This window comes from Cynocephalus volans, chromosome 6 (assembly GCF_027409185.1).
Source record: "Cynocephalus volans isolate mCynVol1 chromosome 6, mCynVol1.pri, whole genome shotgun sequence".
NCBI classification, from domain to species: Eukaryota; Metazoa; Chordata; class Mammalia; order Dermoptera; family Cynocephalidae; genus Cynocephalus; species Cynocephalus volans.
Genome location: NC_084465.1, coordinates 145,535,227 through 145,557,680, shown reverse-complemented (window position 1 = coordinate 145,557,680; position 22,454 = coordinate 145,535,227). Strand labels below are relative to the sequence as shown.

The following is a 22,454-nucleotide window of genomic DNA, read 5'->3' as shown; positions in this document are numbered from 1 at the left end:
GGGATAATCTAACACCAAAAGAAAGCAAAGAGTCATCCAAAGACAAAATGATTTTCAACTCCTACTTATGTTTAATAAGCATTTTTAAGGGAAAAGTATATAATAGCAGTGTTTAATAAACACTACAAAGGGTCAATATATTCAATACTGAGTCCGTCAAGCAAAAGAATTAAAGTACACACTTTATAAAGCTAATAAAACTAATATGAAACTCCTTTAGCTAATATAAAATCATGAAATCAAAAAAATCAGATTTCAAATAACAAACATCAGTCAATATTATAAGGGAATATGAATCCTTCTGTATGTTGTTCTTCATGTTGCTCAGTCTGAATAATTGCTTTTCTTCCTACGTGATGATTTATGTTATTTTTCACTATATTCCAATAATTATATGATAATCTTATTAATTGACTATTTCTGACTTGAGTAATTGTTGCCACTCTAGAACAATATTAAAGTTTAAAAGAAAAGAAGGAACTACTGTACCTTTTCACCTTGTCAACTCCATGTATATTTGCTCCTTTCTGTACTAAAAATTCCACCATTGGCTGTTTGTTTTCTTTTATAGCAAGCAAAAGTGGTGTGAGCCCTTCCTGTAAAACAGCAAAAACAATTTATAATTTACAAAATTACATATTTCTCAACTGAATTGAAAACCTCATAAAAGATCCTATGAACTTAGACACATAATATAGAAAGTAACAGGCCATCCCTTCCTTCTCACCCCTTTGTGCTTTCACATATGCTGCTCCTTTCCTTTCAAATGCCCCTGCTCTGCCTCATTACACTAACTCCAGTCATCTCCAAAACTCACTTTGAACATTTACTGGTTCCAAGGATCTTTGCTTTTACCACAGCATTTGCCATGACATATTGTAGTTATTTTATTGTTTCCTATCTAAACCACGAACTTCTTCAGGGCAGGGGCTCTGCCTTTTATCTCTATAGCCCCGATCCTAAAACATAGTAGTAAATGCTTTAAGTATTTTTTTTTTTTTTATCAAATTAATGACCTAAATTATCATCTTTAGAGCAGTGTATTTTAAACTATATTGCAAAGAGTATTTACTTTACCAGAAGTACTATGCCCCAATAGAAACATTCCAAGATCATCTATATTTGAGAAATATTACAAAACTGTGTATTATATGTCCAGTATTAAAGAAATCTCTTTAATTTGCTTAATCCCTAGTTCACAATTACTTTTTGTGGCAAACATTAACATTTGCAGAATTAGAGTTTCAGGGATACAGTTTTGAGAGCTTTCCAACAAAAGTGGAGGTTCCTTCCAGGTTATACAAACTCGCTTGATTCTCTTCTATTAATGATGTCAGGATCCCAGATGCCAATGTCAGGCACTCCTGCTCCAAATGGGTCACTAAGGAAATGGGCTCTGAATTTGAAAAGATAGGCTTCAAATGAATTTCAATTGCTTATTACTAAAAGGTCTGTGGGACTATATTAGAAGATGATAGATTTTGATGTTAGCTGTTAGAGAGCTAAGTACAAAATTTTATTTTCAATTATAATCATAATCCTGGAACTCTAATGTCTACTTACTTTTTGTAATCCCTTTTTATTCTGACTTCCATTTTAATTGTTACTTAAATTATTTATCTTAGGCAAAATAAATCATAAATAAAAACACAATGAATAAAAATTCTAACACTAATAAATATGGATTATTTTTAGCATAATGAAAGCCACTAAATCACTTGGTGTTTTTAAGGGATAATGCTGAAGAGAATGATAAAATACTGTCTGCAATATGCACAAGGTATTCAACTATAACCATGATTAACCTAATAAGGCTCACAGACATTCTAATGAAATGTGATTATTTATAGTACATTTAAAGAGAAAGTTTTTGAAAAGCTAACTTTTTTTCTTTAGTAGGTAAACTAACTGAAAATAAAATAAACTTCTAAATTCTAAAATTCAATCCCATTTCTGAGACTAATGTAAAACATAGACTATATTATTTTAAATTAATATAACCTATATGAAAACCATGAAATCTTTATCAAAATATGCTATGAAACACAAGCTGTAAACTCAAATACTTATAGAGGCAAAGTATGTGATCTGACTAAGATCAAATTTTAAGAGAACCTTGAGTGCTGGCTGGTTAGTTAGTTAGAGGATGGTGCTAATGACGCCAAGGTCAAGGGTTTGGATAGCCATACTGACCAGCTACCAAATAAATAAATAAATAAATATAAATAACAATAATAATTTTTAAAAAGAGAGAAGCTTCAAATCCTGATTTCTGCATGAGGGTCGTAACTTTTAAATGTTGACTCAATTTATGGAGGCAAACTAAACATATCTACAGGCCACATTTAGTCCACAGCCCTCGTATTTTTATATTTGCTATGAGCATGTTTCCAAATGGTTACGTATAAAGCAATTATTTGCATATAAAAATCTTTCTTTTGTTGAGTATCGTGCTTTACCAAAAAAATTAGGCCATATCATACAATAAAAATGACTATTAAGACATAATGCCCACTTCAAGAATTTTTCCAACATCGTTAATTTACTATCTATTTGTATTTAATTCTCCCAGATTGTTAATCAAATGGATAATTAGTTCATAGGACTGTTGAAGCTAAATTATTAAAAGAACTCGCATCTGTATTTTTACTAACTTAGTGGTTTTCAGTGTTTAAATCTGCCATCCTGGGCCGGCCCGTGGCTCACTCGGGAGAGTGCGGTGCTGATAACGCCAAGGCCACGGGTTCGGATCCCATATAGGGATGGCCGGTTAACTCACTGGGTGAGCGTGGTGCTGACAACACCAAGTCAAGGGTTAAGATCCCCTTACCGGTCATCTTTTAAAAAAAAATGAAAAATAAAAATAAAATAAAAATAAAATAAATAAATCTGCCATCCTGATTATGCCACAGCTCTATGAACTTAACAGACATACTGAAATAATCTACAGTACAGCTTCAGCTAAAAAAAAAAAAAGTTCATATTTGCTACTATTCTAATCCAGATAACCCTGCATGTAACAAACATTTTCTGACATGAATGATAAGATAACAAAGATATGTGAAATCCTTATGAGTCTGCTTATGGGTTTAAAAGACTACCTATAAGCAAATTTCTAAAGACCCTGTGAATGGCAGTGAATGACTGATGGCTGGAAAGGAAAATATGTTATTCTGTAAGCCAATATTATCTAAATTGCCAACAATATTCCTTTTAACTTCCCAACCACAGAGGTAGAAAAAGACAGAAGAAGGTCAGGCTTATATTGTTGGAAGGGACAGAGTTGAAGGAAGTATCTATCAAACTCCAACTCTTCTACAAATTTCTTAAATTTTTGAAATCTGGGAATTTATATATTATACTTATTAATTCCGTGGTTCTTAACCATGAACTGTATCAGAATCTAGGGCAAATATTTTTAAATGTACTTATCCAGGCCTTTTTAAATTTACTGGCTAAAAATCTTCAGGGGAGGACCCAGACTTGTAAATTGTTTTAGATTTCCCCAGGTCATTGCGATGCACAGTTCTAGCTGAGAACTAACTAGTACAGTACACAATCACTTCAGTCTCATCTGTCACCCACCTGGTCAATTTCCTTTCTCATCTGGGGATTTGGCCAAAGAGAGGAAAGAGTAAGAGACAGAATCAAGCTGACAACTCACCAGCTCTCTTTCCCAAACTGAGAATTATTATCCCCCAAATTGAAAAGCACCTTGTCAAAGGATATAAACTGGGGAAAAAAAAGTTCTAAAACAAAGAAAACTTCTTCTTGATTTTTTCCCTCAATTACCTAATTTCCAAATTGGCCTGCATATTTCTGATTGCTCTCTCCTTTTCCTTTTCCATTTTTCCATCCTAAGCCTTTCCACTGAGAGATAAGTCAGTTTTACATAAATCACTTTTGTGTGTGTGTGTGTGTGTGAGTGTGGCTGGCCTATAAAAGGATCAGAGTCCTTGATCCACTTTTTTATAAAAAGGAACTTGTCAACACCAAAAAAAATTTCTATTTATTGCAAACTGTGGGTTTTTTGTTTGAGTTTTGGGATAAAGCCTATTCCCAAGCAAATTTTGCTTTCCTGTAGTGTTTTTCACTAATTATAAAAAGAACTGGGGTGAAAAAAATATTTGGAAAAAAAAAGTTTTACCTTTAACAAATTCAGTGTTTTCATAAATATGTGTCATAAATGCATAAAAGAAAGCTGTACCCTCTTATGCTTCTTTAAAGGTATAAATATTTAAAGTGAATTCGTAGACAATAGCTTGAGTTTCCAAAGATGAAAAACTGACCCCACACTTGTTAATGTGAAAACAAATGCATTTCAAATATTTTGAAAATAAATTTGGCCGATCAATACCTTGTTTCTTGCTTCAGTATTTGCCTTGTGTAAAAGCAGTTTTGCTGCAATTGATATTCTCTGGTCACAAACAGCATAGTGGAGAGCAGTGTTGCCATGGAAGTCTGCAAGGTTTGGATCGGCACCATGTTCTAGCAGAACAGCTGCACATTCCTCTTTCTGGCATTGTACAGCCTGTCAGTATTATACCAAGAAATAGATTGTAAAATCTAGGAATTCAAAATAAACATTCCACGGGTTTTACCAATTAATTATATTTAAATAAGATAAATTCAGTTTTATTCTAATATTTTAAGTATTTAAATCAAATTCATCTCATGTTGAAATAGTTGGCTACTGCATACCTTCATCAGAGCTGTCCTGTTTTCGCTGTCATAGAGGTTAAGATCACATCTTCTCTCTGCTAAGAGAGTTACCACTTCATGATGACCATTAGCACAGGCCAAATGTAGAGCAGTCCTATGAAAGTGAGAGAAATTTTTAAGAAATTATAGTGTACTATCTCAAAACATACAATTATTCATGTAATTATAAACATTAAATACCATATTATTCCTCTTCCTTCAAAACAAATATTTAATTTCCTTTTGAAGAAAGTACAATATTTATTAGTCCTTATTACTCCCTACATTAATGAAAGGGCAGCCTGTTTGAATAGAATGATCGTGGCCATTGCACTTAGCTCAACCTGGGCTTGAATCCTACTTTAAACTCTGTCACTTACTAGCTATCACTTAGCTTTTCTGGGCCTCAATTCGTTCATCAAGAAAATGGAGATAGAAATCATAGTTAACTCACAATGATGTTTCAATGAGAATCTAGACCAAGTATTTAGAATGGTTGCTAGCACAAATAACAGCTCAATAATTGTTAGATATTATAATTATTACTACTTAATAAAGACAACATTTTAATGAAGTAAAATAATACACTTATACCTACTTTGCAGTTACGTTTTGAGGTTTAGAGATAACACCATATTTCAATAATTCTAAGGTGCTCATTTTATCACATTTTAACATCTCTGATATTTGGATGCCACTTATAATTCATGATGTACTAGAACTATAATTTGCAGCATTTCTAAAATTCTCATTAATATATAAAATAATGGGGTATCACAAAATCCATGGTGCCTCACATTACATGAAATATTGTTTATACAGCAGGTCTATGGCAGTTCTAGGAACATGGCTAGCATTTAAATAAATTTTAGTTCTTAAAAGTACTACAGGGAAAGAGGGCTGAAATAACAACAAAAAAAATTTTTTTTAACAAAGTAATTCTTATTTTGATTTGCAACCCCCAAAACAATAATAATAATAATGGAAACTAAGAAATTATTTTTATCTGTGCTAGTTATATTCCAACTCTTCCCAAGGACTTTTTCATTAATAATATTTTTTTACTAGATTTTTAAAACTTTCCTGTTTCCTGTGATACCTCGATTTGAGATCTGAAGCAATGAAGATCTCTAGCAGGTGTTAAAAGGGCTCCTCGTGCTTTTTATGATGATTCACAGTCTTGATGATTTGTCTGTAACCTGTACTGAATTCTGGCTCTGAGTCAAAATGAGACAAGCACCTTATGTGGATAATCAGCTCCCCCAGCATTATGAGCTTTATCTAGGAACTGGCTGTCGTATAAATAGAGTGCTACCTAATTTCTGTGAATTCATTTATACTCTTACTTTGTCTGGCTTCAGAAAATATGAGCATCTATGGAGCATTCTCATTGAAAACTCAATTACATATGAACCAGTGTTTTTAAATATCAGAGGTTATAACCCAGTGGCATGCTCTGTTCAAACAAAGTTTTCATTCACCAGTGTGCAAAAAGAAATAGAAAGTCATAGTAATGCATCTGGGGAAATAACCCAAGGGCCAGTGGAAAAACTCAACATCACCTCAAGTAGAAAATTTGGAGCCCCATCCAAAAGTGTCATTTGGGAACAGAGTAGTTTGTCCCTTGTTGGACTATAAAATTGTTATACCTTGGTCTTAAGTGAAGAAATTGAGCTGTAAGTTATGGTGGTTAAGGCAACCTTACTAACCTTGGTACCCTGACTACCTGAGGAATGCACTACTTATTAGAAGTTGGACTACTGCATATGGATACTTTCACCTTATAATGTCTTTTTTAAATGAATTTGCTCTGCTGTACATGTTTATGAACTCTTTGGGTGGGGGAAATAGGAGCTTCTCCAGACTTTTAAATTTGTAATAAAGATAAAGACAATTTTTTTTTACTAGAACTTTTATACATGTTCCTTATAGAAATCAGAGATACGAAAAAGGAAAAGAAAATTTTACTTACAATACAAATGCCTGGAAATAATGAATTTTATCATGTTTTACATATTTTTAGCTAACGTAAAACCATAATCTGTTGGTAGGTATGTATAATAAAACTTTTTTTTCTCAGTTAATATACCAAAGTACATCTTCACATGTCAACATACATCTGTACCTATGCCACCTTTAATGGTCCTATGGATGCACTGGAATTTATTTATAAAATCCATCACATGGGTTCTTAACAATTGCTATTTTAGGCAGTGCCAAGAAAAGCAAACTGCATGAATCTTTAATTATTTCATAAAGATATTTTAGTATATTGAAATTGATGGGTAAAGGGTGTATAGATTTTGTAAATACAGTACGTACCACCAGATTGTCTATTTGCTTTTTTGTTTTGTTTTGTTTGGGTGGCTGGCCAGTACAGGGTGCCAGATTGTCTATTTAAAAAATAATAAGCAATTTAAACTTTCAGCAGCAGTTTAAGTAAACTTTAAGCTTAATCCTCACGAACTTTGTGGATGAAAAACAAGTTGTAAATGCTTATATGGGTGTTTCTGGATTTTCTATTCTGTTCCATCCATCTACCTCTCTTTTCATCATGTGCAACTCAAAAATTTTTAAAGCTTAATATTTTTATTTGGTTTATGTAAAAATGATAAATGTTAAAAAAAGCTCATGTTTTGAGAAAAATGAATCTTCCTATTCAAGAAAACGGAGCCATTTTCTTACTTCAAAGTTTCCTTCTCAAATCCCTCAGTAAAGAATATATATATACTTAGGTGTACACTAATATAAAATGGATATTGGATTTTATTCAAAGAATTTTTAACTCAAAAGTTAATATGAGAATTTTTCTCATTATGCACTTTCCTATAACGTTTATAACATTATGGTTTTTAAAATGTGTACATTAAAAATAAAATGCTGTATATACTTAATTTGGTTAGTTAAATCACTTTATAATTGTCAATAAAGTGCTCTATAAGGGGAATTCTGAATGGGTGGGAAACCAGCTAAAGTTCTGTTTCTGCTTGGCTGTTCATAAAGACAGCCTGGGGGCTCAATCCCTGCAAAGGTGCCATGTCCCAGGAGCTGAGGAGCCTGCGGAGGGAAGAAAGCCCAGCATCCTGGGTGACAGGAGAGCTCAGCCCCACCAGACCGAGCCCGGGAAGGTGAGGGCTTCTCCCACATCCGCCCCGCCTCCTCCTCGCGGGCCCCTCACTGCCCGGCTCCCAGTCTCTATTACCTCTTCCTCTTGTCTCTGTCATTCAAGCCACTTTTCCCCAGCAAAAGGATCTGCTGCACCTTCGACACGTCACCCACGCTGGCAGCTTTGTGGATCTTTCCGAGATCTCTGTCTCGGATGTCGTAGCCAGGCAGTGAGTTGACGCGTCTGTCATTCTCCTGCCCGGCGGCGGCGCTGTTCTTCCGCGTACTGGTGGAGGAGCCCAAGGGCGACTCGCCCTTCTTGTTCCCCAAACCAAAGATCTTCTTCATCACAGAGGCTCCCTGCTTCAGAAACACCTCTCCTCACCTCCGCCGCAGCTATTCCCCGCCTCCGGAGCCCAATACTACCGCTATAGATAAGCCAACCCGCTCTCGCCACAGCAGCCCAACCAGGAAGCCTCGCGGTTTTCAATCTTTCGGCTTAGACTAACCAAGAATCGCCGCTAAACCCAAGTGCGCGTGCGCACCGCAGACGGTGGTGTCGCTGCGCGTGCGCACAGATTGGAGGCCAAGGGTGGTCAATGCGCATGTGCAAGGCCTAGGCATCTGAGTTCAGCGATTGCTTGTGAGCATCATATGCTCCCTTCAAACATCGGATGGACGTGACTGAGTCTTTGGGAGATTGCCAAAGGAAGACTCGGGCCTGTGGGAAAGCAGCCTTTACACAGGACTGGAGCTAGATTAGCGTGGAACTTCAGGATACTGAAGGCCTCGTCTGGAGAAAACACCCCTTAAAAACTCTCCCTCTAAATCTCCTTATACCTAAGTTTATTCCCCTTTCACATCTCTCTGGGTCCAAGCTGGTCTCCCTGGGAATTTAGTAGATGCAGCAACAGAGCCTGCTTTCGTGGTTTCAGAGATTGTGGCAATATGTGTCATGAAGCGCAATCTTATGAGGAGAAACTAGTACACATTCTCCAGATGAGATGAAACGCATTTCTGCGTGCCTCCTACCGCTCCCCGTTGGCCCTGCCTTACATTTACCTTTCCTTTACTTTTATTTTTTGCTTTTATTTTCTCCAATTAAAGCTTTCATCAATCCACGATTTATTTTGGAACACGTAACAGTTAAGAACTTTTTTTTAATAGTGTTCACTTGTCCCAAACAAATGTTTTCTCACTAGGTTAAAATGCCATTTTGTCTTACCTTAAATGCTTAGATATGTTTTTTCTGTTTGGGGGTTTCTGTTAGGTTCCATTGAGTGGTCTGCTTCTTGCCTCAGTACTCCACTATTTTAAATTCTTTCTCTACAAAATATATTTTAATATCAATTACAGTTCCAAAGTTCCCCTCCTTATTCTTCTTTTCAGTAATCTCTTTGCAATGTTTACTTCTACATAATTTGAGATGAATTTTTAATCACGAAGCCAAGATAAAAATAATTCTTAGTGAGATTTTGATTGTAATTGGGTTAAGAGAATTCATTTTAACTCTCTTGAATCAGTCTATCTAGGTAAGTGTTCTCTCTCAATTTGTTTAAGTCTTATCTTATTTTATGTCCTTCGTTAGCTCTTGGGAATTTTTTTTCCTTATGTAAATCCTGCACACTTCTTCATATGTATATATCTGGGTTTTTCATTTTTTATTGTGATGATATATTTTTCCATTATAATTTGTAAAACATTATTGTTCTGCTATCTGTATATTCATTTTATAACCAGAGTGAAGAACTTTTTTAAGCTGTAATTTTGTAACAGGAGAAGTTGACAATTTCTATCAAGTACTTACGGGAGGCACAAATATTTAGAAGGCTACGTATGCTCTAACCAACTGAGGTCAATGGCCTTTTGTTGTTGTTGTTAGCTGGTTGGTACAGGGATCCAAACCCTTGGTGTTTGGAGGCACAAATTGGATGGCAGAGATTTTGCCAGAGAGATTTAATATTGAAGAATGGTATGATGCAGATGAAAAAAAATCAAGTAAAAGTCTAACAAGATGGGCTGTTTTTATTCAAGGATGAGATAAATGCCAACGATTTATAAGTATATAATATAGCTATTTTTTTCCTCAAATCTTATTAGTCAGATTTTTTTAGTAATTTCCTCACTAATAGGGTCATCCAACTTTTTTGTTTCTCTTAATGTTTTCTCTGTTCCTTTGCTTTTTCCACCCAAATCTATTCCTCACTCCGATATCCATTCATCATACTGATTTTCTGTAGTCTTATTTCCATTGTTATGAAGACTCTTGTGCTCCACTCTTGTCCCCTATTCTTTAATGTCTTCCAAACTTATTATCTAAATGATCATTTCCCTTGGGTTTCTTTGTTCCCAATATGGCAGGCAAACTATGTTGCCTCCTCCATATGCCATAGAAACTGGTATAGACAGGTGAATGTATACAGAAACTCCTTTTAATTACTTGATTCAGTAATTAGTTCCAATTGGACAGTAACTGTTATTGGTGAAGCAAACAGGAGCAGAGCAAGGCCACAACAACAGCTAATACAAAATCAGCTAACCTAAATTAATAGGTTTCTGTGATGTTTGTTAACAATTTCAAGAGTTAACCAAAATAAAACGCAACAGAAATCACCATTGTATAAGATGCACCAACAAAATTTGAAAGTTTGGCAGCCATATTTTATGGCAAGACAAATGCATAACATGTTAATCTAATTACTTATTCTTCAGAGGACATTTAATGCCATTTTGTCCTTTTTTAGGTTGAATGATTTGACAACAAATTGCTTGGAATTATTGACTCAGAAGCTGAGCATCTCGACCTTCAGCAGAAATTGCTGCTGGAATACACCTACAGAGCTCTGGAGAGCACTGCAGTCCCTGCTGAGGAAGTGGCTGGTTCCAGCACAGGCATCTTTATTGGTGAGAGAGCAGTGAGTAAAAGCAAACAAAACAAATAAAAGTAACAGCAACACTTCTCAGACCTATCCAGCTTAGCTAGATGAAATGGTTTTGGTGTGTGGGGGTCGTTTCAACTGTGATCACCAAGCATTTGCCTCCTACACTGTCCCGGTTAGAAAGTTATCTTGTCTGTATCTGTCTCCTCAGCATTCCAAAGGGTGACCTATGAAACTAATAAAGGCTCACTTGCTATAGTGACAGCTGAACAGAAAACTCTGACATTTCCTGATGCAGCCTACAGTGAGTCAAAAACATTACCTGGCTCAGACATAGGAACCACATACCAGGCCTCTGGGTAAGTTGTAGAGATTTGGTTGACCTTTTTGTTTTTGTATGAACCAGAGATACTCAAGGAGTCTATGCTAAGCCTACTCTGAGCTGCCTCATTCCTTGGTCAAATGCTATCTGGATCACCAAAGTATTCCTTAGAGTCAATTGAAACCTAAGATTTACTATTCCCAGACTTCTGTAAAAATTAATTTCGGATCCACAGCAGACACCCTCTAAAAAGTTGTCACTTAGAACTCCCATGCCTATCAAAGGTTCAAATAATGCCCTGGTTGAGCTTTCCTATACCCTCATTTAATAGTTATGCTAGTGGAATTAATAATGTATTAGGTAAATATTTGTTTTATTAAACAACTGAGATATGGATGCCTTAACAAATCCCTTAGCTAAAGCTCTCCAATTCCAATTCAAGGCTGTCACAAATGTTTTCTCCTTTGAAGAGTTACCAAGAAACTCATCAAACACTTTTCCACAACTGGTTCATTCATTCTGTGGAATTTGTCTACTCATGCATTCCACTGTAACTATTAAGGAAAAATGAAACTATATTGTAATTAAATTATGATTAGATCATGAGGGCTCAAGTGTATTGAAACCAATCTGCCCAGTATCTACTGGAGATCCATGGTCTGGGAGAACCACAGTAAGGAGACCATAAAGTTAAAACAGAAACATATACTAAGAACCTACTTTATTCTAGGCCAATGCCTAGAGTAAAGAGAGAAACAAAAAGAGTTAGTGAGAAACAATACACATGGCATTTCTGTGTTGAGGGAGAGGGGTAAATTTTATATTTAGTGGCACATTAAGGGGAAGCACAGAGGGCATGTGGAATCCTGTTGAGAGGAGACTGGTAAGCCAGGGAAAGATGCACAGAAAGAAGTGATGTCAAAGCTGAAACTTAATGAATAGGAGTTAGCCAGTGAGAGAGGAGAAAATGGGGAAAAAAGTACATTCTAGAAAGAAGGCATAAATGTATCGGGTAGGGCCCAATCAGTACAGAAACCACTTAGTAATTTGAATAAGGAAAGTTTAATATGAAGAATTATTAACTATAACAGTAGATCAACTATAAAGGTGAAAAGAGAAATCTAAAGAATAGCCTAGTGTGAGATAATATCCAAAGTAGGAACAGCTTAAAATGGGTGGCTCTCAAAGGCTGGGATTCAGACCCCATTGGAGAAGATAGGGTTGTCAAGGCCAGAGCTGGTCTACAGTCATTGAGCAAGCAGGAAACACCCTTCAGGAGTACAGGGAGGGCTAGTCTGACAGATGGGCACATAGAGGTTGTAGGGACACAGGATGCCCACTTCCCAGCAGAGTGGTACAAAGCCTGGCAAGGGAGCAGGATCAGAAGCCTGGTCCCCAGAGCCATGGTATCCATGTTAGGGTGGTTATTGGCTGAGGCTGGAGCTGCAAGTTGTCTGACAGACTGCATGTTCTGGGAGTGCACCGCTTGGGCAGAGCACTTCTGCTATTGGTGCAGAAGGAACAAGAAGAAACAAAACAGCAACTCATCAGAACCTGGGCCAGGTCCTTTCCTCAGTCTCCAGGCAGGCAGGAACAACCCACTGAGATGTAGATGAAATGAGTTGGTAGTAAGGTACACAGAGGAAGTCAGACATACAGTGGAGTCAGACCTCTCTGCTCTCCAGTGGGCTGTAATCACACCTGTTTCAACGACATTTCAAACCCCCTCCCAAGTTTTCCCTTTCTTGGGTACTGTCCTTCAGCCCTAGGGTACCATTCAGAATTCTCTTTCCATCTTTGTAATTACTCTCATATCACAGCTTAATAATTCTTTATATTAAACTTCCACTAAATTACTGTGTGGTTTCTATCTTCTGATGGGACCCAGATCAACACAAAGGCCACAGAGCTTCATTGTACAGATCTGTCTTTTAGAGACCCCAATGTGAAGAGTACAGTTGAAGTGTAGTCTCAGCTGCTGCATTTTAGCTCTCACCAAGGCCTTGCTTCTGCCAGGTTGCTTTCATCCAGGGCCTGAGCACAGAAAGAATACTGAAGCCAAGCCATTTCTGTCTGACATAGGACTTCTCTAGAGGCACTCTCTTCGTGGAAAGTCACCATCAGAACCCCAGGGCCTGCACTAGCTGTCTCCCACTGGGGCTTTCCCTGAGATCCATACTGCAACTTTTCCCTACCACTGATACCACTAACACCATAGGGTCTACTGGATCTTATGGCCAGAACAACAGAGCTTCTTGAACACAGTCTGGACCTACTGCATGCAGAATTCTGATCTGCTCCAGGCTCACTCAAATCTTACATCCTTTAGTGTCACCAGGTATATGGACCCAAGGAGTGCTCCAAAGTATAGGACAGGTCTTCTCAACTTTGGTACTATTGACATATTGGGTCGGATAATTTTTTGTTGTGGGGGTGCTGTCCTGTGTGTGGTAGGATGTTTAGCAGCACTTCTGGCCTCTACCCACTAGATGCAAGTAGCATACTCAGTTGTGACAATCAAAACTGTCTCCAGACATTGCCAAATGTCCCCTGGGGAAAAGAATTGCTCCCTTTCCCCACTCATTGAGAATCACTAGTGTAAAATATGCTGTCTCTAGAACCCAAATAAGCCTACCAGTTGCTATGTTTCCTTCTTTGTGAAAAAGGATTAAAGAGGAAACAGGGTTTTTTTTCCACTTTTGAGGGATTATCCTGATATGCCCCTGATGACTGAAGTGGCAGTTCATGTGTCTTACCAGGGCCTCCAGCATTACAGCCACTTATTGCTCAACCTGTCCAATCAGCATGATGTCATCAACAGAATAGATCAGTGTGATACTCTGGGGATGTTCAGGTGATCCAGATCTTTTCAGGATATAATATGACAGAGGGTGAAAGAGATAATAAAATCACGAGGCAAAACTATAAATGAATGAGGTTTGTAATTGGAAAAGAATGAATATTCCAAATCCATGGTCACATACCATGTGTCTGAGGACTTATTAATCTGTTACGGCATCAATACCACATCCAGAACAGCAGCTGTGATTGGGGCTACTATTTGGTTGAGTTGAAAGTGTCTTCAGACATCCTTCAATATCTATCTAGCTGCTGAAGGGGCCAGACTAGTGAATCAATCAGAAACATGCTAGACATCACCTTTGCATCCTTTAGGTCTTCAGTGGTAGCACTATCCTCACCATCTCTCCTGGAGCTCAATATGTGTTTGACTTATTCTCTTAACTGAGGGTGTGGAGACAGTTTTAGAGATTTCCACTTGGACTTTTATACGATGATTACTCTTTACCTCACAGGCCAAGTACCTCATATAGGGGTTACTCTACTGCTGTGTATATTAATTACAGTCATATACTCAGAGATTCAGGACATGACCACCGTTGAGTGTGCAGGACTTATAAACCACAGTTCAATTTATTACCTGGTCTCCATAAACCCCCACTCTAACAGACTAGCTATGATGATATTTTGGGTCCCCAGGTATCAATGTCAACTCAGACCCTGTGTCCAACAGTCCTTGAACTATCTGGGAATTTCCCTTTCCCCATTGTAGAGCCATCCAAGTAAATTACCTTTAGTCAGTCCTTTTGGAGAAAGACTGGGGGAATCATTATAATATATATTTGCCATGGTATTTTGCAAGGTCCTTCCTCCCAAGGATACATCTACCTCTTCAGTCAGTTGGGTCTGGATCTGAAAATTATTAAGGAATTGTGAGTTTTTATTGGGGCAACTAGCCTCATTGTCCTGCTCCTCCACTTTTGCTTTTTTCTGGTTGCAGATATTGAGCAGCACCCTTGTTTCCCAACTGTAGGGACGCAATACTTTTAACCATCTTCACAACTCCCTTGGCTTCAACCTTGATGTGCATTACTACTGGCCTTGGTGCGTTCCCTGGGCCCTCCCAAGAACTTAATCCTCTGTGGGGTCTTCTGGCCTCACATAATATATCCAGGCCAGCATGAAAACTTGCCTCAGCTTCTTTATTCCTCCTTCTGTCACCTGTGAAAGTATGATATAATAAAAAATGGTCTGGGCTGAGCCCGTGGCGCACTCGGTAGCGTGCTGCGCTAGCAGCGCGGCGACGCTCCCGCCGCCGCGGGTTCAGATCCTATATAAGGATGATCGGTGCACTCTGAGCGCCGGTCACCGGAAAAAAAAAAAAAAAAAAAAAAAAAAATGGTCTTTGTCCCTAGTTTTTGGCAGGGCTCCTAAAACCCTGGGTGATGGGGTATCTGTTATTTTTAATGTTATTTTGTTATTTATAATGAGCCCCTTGTGAAATAGAGCTCCCTACACCCTTATAACGTACGCTATCTGCTTCTGTAGAATTGCTTGCTTAACCTAAGTAACTCCATTTTACCCCCTTGTCTGACCTGCAGACCACCCCCCTTCTGTGTGAGAAACCGTTGACCTTCTCATAGAAACAAAAACTGTTGCATAGAAACAGGAGCCATACACAGTGAACTATCACATGGGAACAGGAACCATACACAATGAAAAGTTGTACGCTTGATTGCGCTAACGGCTCATTCTTGGCTTCTGTAACCTAGCTCCCTAGCTTGCTTTGTGCACCTGGACAAAACTGTGTGCCAACGGGATGTGGTTTTTGCCTTTAAAAACCCCACAAGACCAAGGCCTGGGGCCATTCTCCCTTGGTCGCGGGCCAGCTGGAGTGAATAAACTGCCCTTTTCTGCATGAGTGGCGTGTAAGTGCATTCTTGCGGGAGGGTGTCTCCCAGCACTTTGACCATACTGAGGTATTCAGGGGAGGAGGGCCTACACAGATTCAGGAAGGGACTAGTCACCAGAGAAACCAAACATGTGATTAAAATGTTGGTAGTTTCAGCCCTCTCCCCTTGAGCCCCCACAGTCTTCTGGAAGGGCAGAGGGACTGAAGATTGAGTTCAATCACATGGCCAACGATTTAATCAATCATGCCAGTGTAATGAAACCTCTGAGTAAAGAAAAAACACCCACCGAAGTGCTTTTCCTTTACTCTTACTCAGTAACAATCATCAACACAGAAGACTGACTACTGTGACCACAGAAATTTTCCAGCAGATGCCAGCTGGGTGTCCTCCAATTCAATTCCACCACTATCTATCTACCTGGAGATAGCATCAGATCCCACAGGTTGAGGGCTCATTCCCCATACTGCCCTCATCCCCACCTTTTGTTTTTGTTTTTTCCCATCCCCACTTCTGATGCCAATTGTAAGCTACAGGTTGTTTTAACTGTGCTTCTGACTGGCTATAAATTGGGGTTCCCATGACACCCCTCCCCCCTTTTGGGGTTCAACTGATTTGCTTGAAGGGCTCACAGAACTCAGGGAAACACTTATGTTTACTGGTTTATTATAAAGGATATTACAAAGGATACACATGAAGAGATGCAAAGGGCGAGGTATGGGAGAAAGGGTAGAGACCTTCTATGCCCTCCCTCTCCCCATTGCCAGCCTCCAGGAAGCTCCCTGAACACTGTGCTCTTTGGTTTATATGGAAGCTTTGCTACATAGGCATGACTAAAGCATAGACAACTGTGTAGAAATATGATTGAACAAAAAGGGTGTGATCCAACACTAACAAACTGGGTGGGGAAACTCAGCAAGTCCTGTTTGTTCAGATTCTTCTCGGCCTCTCTGTGCAGCATTCCTTCCTCCCGACTATGGGGCAGGACCCCTTCTCAAATGGGGATCTTAAGGACCTATAATCAGACAACATAGGTCAGAGGATTTCTTTATGGCTAGCTCCAAAACAGAAAGGCAGGGGAAGGTTAGAATAAGCCAGGAACTGTTACCAAAATCCAAAATACACATATAATATCATAAAACTCCATATAAGAACTCTGAAACACAAGGCTCAGTGAGCTTCCTGGTTGGTGAAACTATCAATGTGCTGAGAGGGTGGCGTACTTGGAGAAAGCATGGAAGCTTTGCCCTCACACCCTCAGGTGTTGGTGCCCTTCATCTCTTCATCTTTCATTTGTATCTTTTACTTTTTTTTTTTTGGCAGCTGGCTGGTATAGGTATCTGAACCCATGACCTTGGTGTTATAAGACTGTGCTCTAACCAACAAGCTACCTGGCCAGGCTCATTTGTAGCTTTATAATAAACCAGTAATAAGTATAGCACTTTTCTGAGTTTTGAGTCATTCTAGCAAATTACTGAATCTAAAGAGGACTCATGGAAGCACCCAAATTTGTAGCCAATTTGGATAGAAGCGCAGGTAGCCTGGGGACCCATTATTTGCAGCTGGTGTACTATGTGACTAAGCCCCTTAAACTGTGGGGTCCACACTAACTCTGGGTAGTTAGTGTCAATATCAAATTGAAATTTAGGACACTTAGTTGGTGTTGGGTCTTTCACTTCATTCAGTGTTGGCTACTGCTTTCTGATTTCTAAGATTGAACCTAGAAGTTTTCTCAAATCCCTGCACCTCTGGCTAGAGTTAAATCCTGTGTCCCCAAAAAAGTGCTCCATATCAATGAATTCTTGCTTATCCAGTTTTACATTCTGTCCCACTTAAACAAGCACCCTCAAAATCTAATCCCAGGGTTACTCGCCCTGGCTCATGCCTGTACATGCTAACTAGTTCTTGCAGCTCCTTTGGTATATAATGTCTTTCTTTTCTTATGAAGCCCAGCATATCCCTAGCCTGGTAATATTGAGATTTAACTCAAATTATTAGCCTGACAGCCAGGAGAGGAGGTGGGCGCAGCTCCTGAGGGGACACTTGTTGCCTTGTCTGCTTCGTCTTCTAGCACAGGGGAAATGATAGTACTTAGTGAAGATTGGGCTGGCTCTGCAATCCATAAGGATTTAGCATGTCTGCAGAAACAGCATCCTCAGGGGCATACATTGTGAGGTCCCCATCCCAGTTTAGAGTCCCAGGTTTTCTCAGAGGCCCTGAACTTGGCGTAGTATTCCTGTATATCTGTCTTGGCTGTGCATTTAAACATCTCTGGAGCTCCAGATCACATCTTCAGATTGCTACTCAGCTGTTTCTGCTCTTCCATCGTAAGAGATTGGGGCTTCCTTGTGAACTGCAAAAGAGGCTCTCACTGTTAACCTTTACTACTTGTTCGTCTCCCCCAGTTTCTTTTTTGTTTTTGTTTTTGGCAGCTGGCCAGTACAGGGATCAAACCCCGGACCTTCATGTTATCAGCTCCATGATCTAACCAACTGAGCTACCTGGCCAGCCCCTCCCTGTTTCTCATTATGCCTCTGCAGGGTGAAATACAACTTTGGAATACCCAGACATCCTTTAAAAACAGTTTTATTGAGATTTAATTCAAATACAATTCACCAGTTTAAAGTGTTCAATTCAGTGGTTTTAGTATACTCACAGAATCGTGCAACTGTCACCACAATGAGTTTTAGAACATTTTCATCACACCAAACAGGAACCCTATGCCTGTTAGCGGTCACTCCCCATTTCCTTCCAATCCCCCAGCCTTAGGCAGCTACTAACCTACATTCTGTCTCAGTAGATTTGGACATTTCATGTAAATGGAATCATCCGTGATCTTTTTTAACCAGCTTCTTTAACTTAGCATGTTTTCAAATTTCATCTGTTGTATTGGTTTCCTAGAGCTGCTGCAACAAATCAACACAAACTTGGTGGCTTGAAACAACAAAAATTTATTCTCACAGTTCTGGAGGCCAGTATTCTGAAATCATGTTGTCTGTAGGGCTACCCTTCCCCTAAAGGCTCTAGGGGAGAATTCTTCCTTGCCTTTTCCAGCTTCTCATGCTCCAGGCATTCCATGTGGCTGCATGGCTCTTATCTCTACCTCTGTCTTCATATGGCTTCCTTCCCTTCCCCCTGTATTTCTCCTCTGTGTTTCTCTTATAAGGACACATTGGATTTAGAGCCCAGAGAGTCCAGGATAATCTCATCTTGAGATCCTTAAGTACATCTTGTAAAGACCCTTTTTTCAAATAAGGTCACATGCAAGTTTCCAGGAGTGACAACATAGACATATCTTTGGGTGGGGAGACAACTTTCAACCCACTACATCCATGTGTAGCACCTATCAGTACTTCATTCCTTTTTACAGCTGAATAACATTCCATTTCATGAACATGCCACATTTGTTTATCCAGTTTTCAGTTGATAGACATATAGGCTGTTTCCACTTTTAGGTTATTATGAACAATGCTGCTATGAACATTTGTGTGGACATATGTTTTCGCTTCTCATGGGTATATGCCTAGGAGTGGATCTACCATCTTTATGGCATGTTCCCTCCATATCTTTCAAATTCTCTCCACCAGGAACTTTTCCAAGGTCACCACCAGTGCATTTTTTAGCAGTTGGGCTACCACTTTGTGCCATACAGTATTTATGCCCCATCTGCCACTCATAATGATGTTCTATTTGCTGTCAGTGAGGCAGTCCTAAAACGTGTTTTCTCAGACCATTCCTGGCATCATTTGTGTTAGTTGAGTCCTTGAAGGACATGCCAGGTAGGACTAGATATACAGGAGATTTATGGGGGGAAATGCCCATGAAAGGAAGGGAAGTGTGATAAGCAGAAAAACAGTCCCCCAAAGATATTCACATCTGAACCTGTGAACCTGTGAACATGTTATGTTCACATGATATTAAGGTTGCAGATTGAATTAAGGTCGCTAATCAGGAGTTGCCAAAATAAGGAGATTATCCTGGGTTATCCAGGTAGGTCCAGTGTAATTATGAGGGTCCTTTAAATGTGTAAGAGGTAGGCAGAAGTATCAGAGTGATGTGAGAAAGACTGGACAGGCCATTGGTGGCTCTGAAGATGGAAGGGGACAACAGGCCAGGAGGTGCAGGTGGCTTCTAGAAGCTGAAAAGGACATGAAAATGGATTCTCTCTAGAGCCTCCAGAAAGGAATGCAGACCTGCTAACACTTTGATTTTAGCCAACTGAGACCTATTTCAGACCTCTGACCTCCAAAACTGTAAAATAAATGTAACCCTCAAACATCAAAACTCAGAGATTAAGACTGCAAGTTAAATTTCTAGCTTGTTCTTTACTTCGACACTTCTCCCCTAAAGAATCCAGATCAACTCCTGTGTCCCTGACCTCCTACACCCATGAGGGGATGGAATACTGGATGGCAATGTACCTACATTAGCCCTTTCCACAAGGGTCTTTGTCTCCTATAAGGGAAAAGCAAAGGCTGGTACTGAGTTCATTCTCTCATGTTTATAGTCAGCCACTCAATGCACTTCCTAACTCCAACAGAAAAATAAGTGGGCATTCCTACTTTATATAGTCTTAAGCCTCTTTTATTTGTTCCCAAAACTGTGCCAAACATAGAATCTGTGTTTTATAGGAAGTTGGTACCCATAGTTTGGTTATACCAATCCTCTTTGTGCCAAACTTTTTTCATTGAAAGAAAACTAAGTGGCTCCATCTCCAACCTGGGACCCAAGTGGGTCTAAGAAGTCCTCAGATGGGAAAGAGGTGGACAAAAACTTACCATTATCCCTAAGAACCTTGCATTTGGGGGGACCCATTTTAGGAAAATGAGGTATACCTGCATCCACGCTGACTACTACCTTGTTTCATATTTATTTTTTACTTGTATCTTCTAAGTTTTCAATAATATATGTTGCTTTTGCATAAACATTAGAGATTTGTTTCTACTTAAAATAGCTTTAAATGTGTTTAAGGAAAAATAACATAAACAGAATTTTTTATGCTATATATTCAAATGTAAAATATATAATAAATATAAAATATAATTATATTTAAATTATAAGATATAATTTTTATAACCACAAATATAATTGTTCTTAGCCCATGGTCAGAATAAGCCTATCAGTGAACAACAATATAGAGGCCACGAACTTACTAAAATAACAGAAACCATACAAACCAAGGAGGATGATAAAATAAATGGTTTGGGGAAAATCAACTATTGAGAAGAACATGAATATATCTCACAACACATACACCAAAATAAGCTCCAGTTAGTAAACATGTTTAATTATTTTAATGAAACTATTATACTAAACATTATAGAAGAAAATGGAGATAAACATTTACCTTATTGATAAGTGATAGAAGATTTTTCAAACAAAATAATGGAAGTTACAAAAGAAAATATCAATACACTTGGCCACATAAAACTTGCGGCCAAATAAGCTTAGTAGGAAAAAGTATTAATATGCATGAATAATAAAACATTCTTGTGTCTACAATAAAAGAACTAATAAATGATCAAAGGATATAACAAGTTCATAAATCGACCATGAGTACCAGAAACTTTCTACTCTTACCTCATTGAGACGACAGTTCAACTTCACTATTTTGCTTCAAGACATTTTGTTCTCCAGTCCCGTGTCATAACTTAATTACTAGGACTTTGATATTCTCACCACCTTACAGGTCCATTCATTATGTGGATGACTGCACGTTATTAGTATTAGATGCACAGGAAATAGGAGATAGTTTGAAAGTCCTGGTAAAAATTTCTTTTCCCACTGTTTTATAATTTATGGCAGCCCTCTTATAAAATAAACCAGATTTACCCATTTTGATTCAAGAAATATTTTCTCAAAGTTAAACACAAATTCAAATACCACCTTGGTATCAGATGTAATTTACAGAATCAGTTCTTCCAATGAACAAAGGCTGTGGTGGAAAAACAAAATTTGTAATTAGGAGTAGTAAAAAGCATAAGCTTTATAGTAACATCTCACTTTTAGAAATAGTGTTTTGTTTGGTTTTTGTAATAAAACCTTACCAATAGAGACATTCTTTTTACCTTCTATATATTTCTCTTTTGTTTCTTAAAAGAAAACCAACTCTTTTGTTTCTTCAAATTTTATATGAGAGGATTTTAGGACATTTTATGACATTAAGAAACAGCATTGTATTTAAGAATCTTAAAGTCAAATAAGGATGAAAAAGCATACAAAAAGTCTTATGTAGAGTGAGGACACAGGCAAGGACATGCCCTTGTGCCAACTTCCCAAACAGGAAAAAAAAAAAACCACTTTCAGTTACACAATAATCAAATGTATATGAAACTATCTGTATAAATTCAAAAGAAGCCCATTTTCTTTGTGCTATAACAATATAAAATGTTATTTTTCATCAATATAAAAAATAATGAGCCTTTTGGCATAGCAGAGCTAATACTGACACTTCAAAAGTAGAATTCTACTTGAGGTACAATGCTCCTACACGTGAACATTTTGTGACAGACTTTGCACTGCTTGATTTACAAATTTATTATAGTCATTCAGTCACTTCATATATTTGGCTGTAGTTCGTTATGATTCCTTTTTAGGTAACTGGGATTACTTCAAAATAATTTAAGAGCAGTCTTTTTCTTATTCTTGGAAATCCTGTAACAATCAGTTTCTTGAATTGCCTCTATAATTTTTCTCTTCTTCCTCCATCTTCTCCTACTTCTGCCTCTTTTATCATCT

General features: G+C 38.2%; 1 protein-coding gene across 3 annotated transcripts in view; it reads right to left on the bottom strand.

Moving 5' to 3' along the window:
* ANKRD26 (ankyrin repeat domain containing 26) overlaps nt 1–8,254 on the bottom strand; it is a 100,462-nt gene extending 92,208 nt beyond the window's left edge. For all 3 annotated transcript variants that reach the window (XM_063098792.1, XM_063098794.1, XM_063098793.1), the window contains exons 1-4: nt 7,904–8,254; nt 4,702–4,816; nt 4,358–4,531; nt 490–596 (exon numbers count right to left, since the gene is read on the bottom strand). In XM_063098792.1, coding sequence (XP_062954862.1) covers nt 490–596; nt 4,358–4,531; nt 4,702–4,816; nt 7,904–8,154 — 647 coding nt within the window. In that variant the 5' untranslated portion in view covers nt 8,155–8,254. The remainder of the gene's footprint in view (nt 1–489; nt 597–4,357; nt 4,532–4,701; nt 4,817–7,903) is intronic.
* Nucleotides 8,255–22,454: the final 14,200 nt, after the last annotated feature.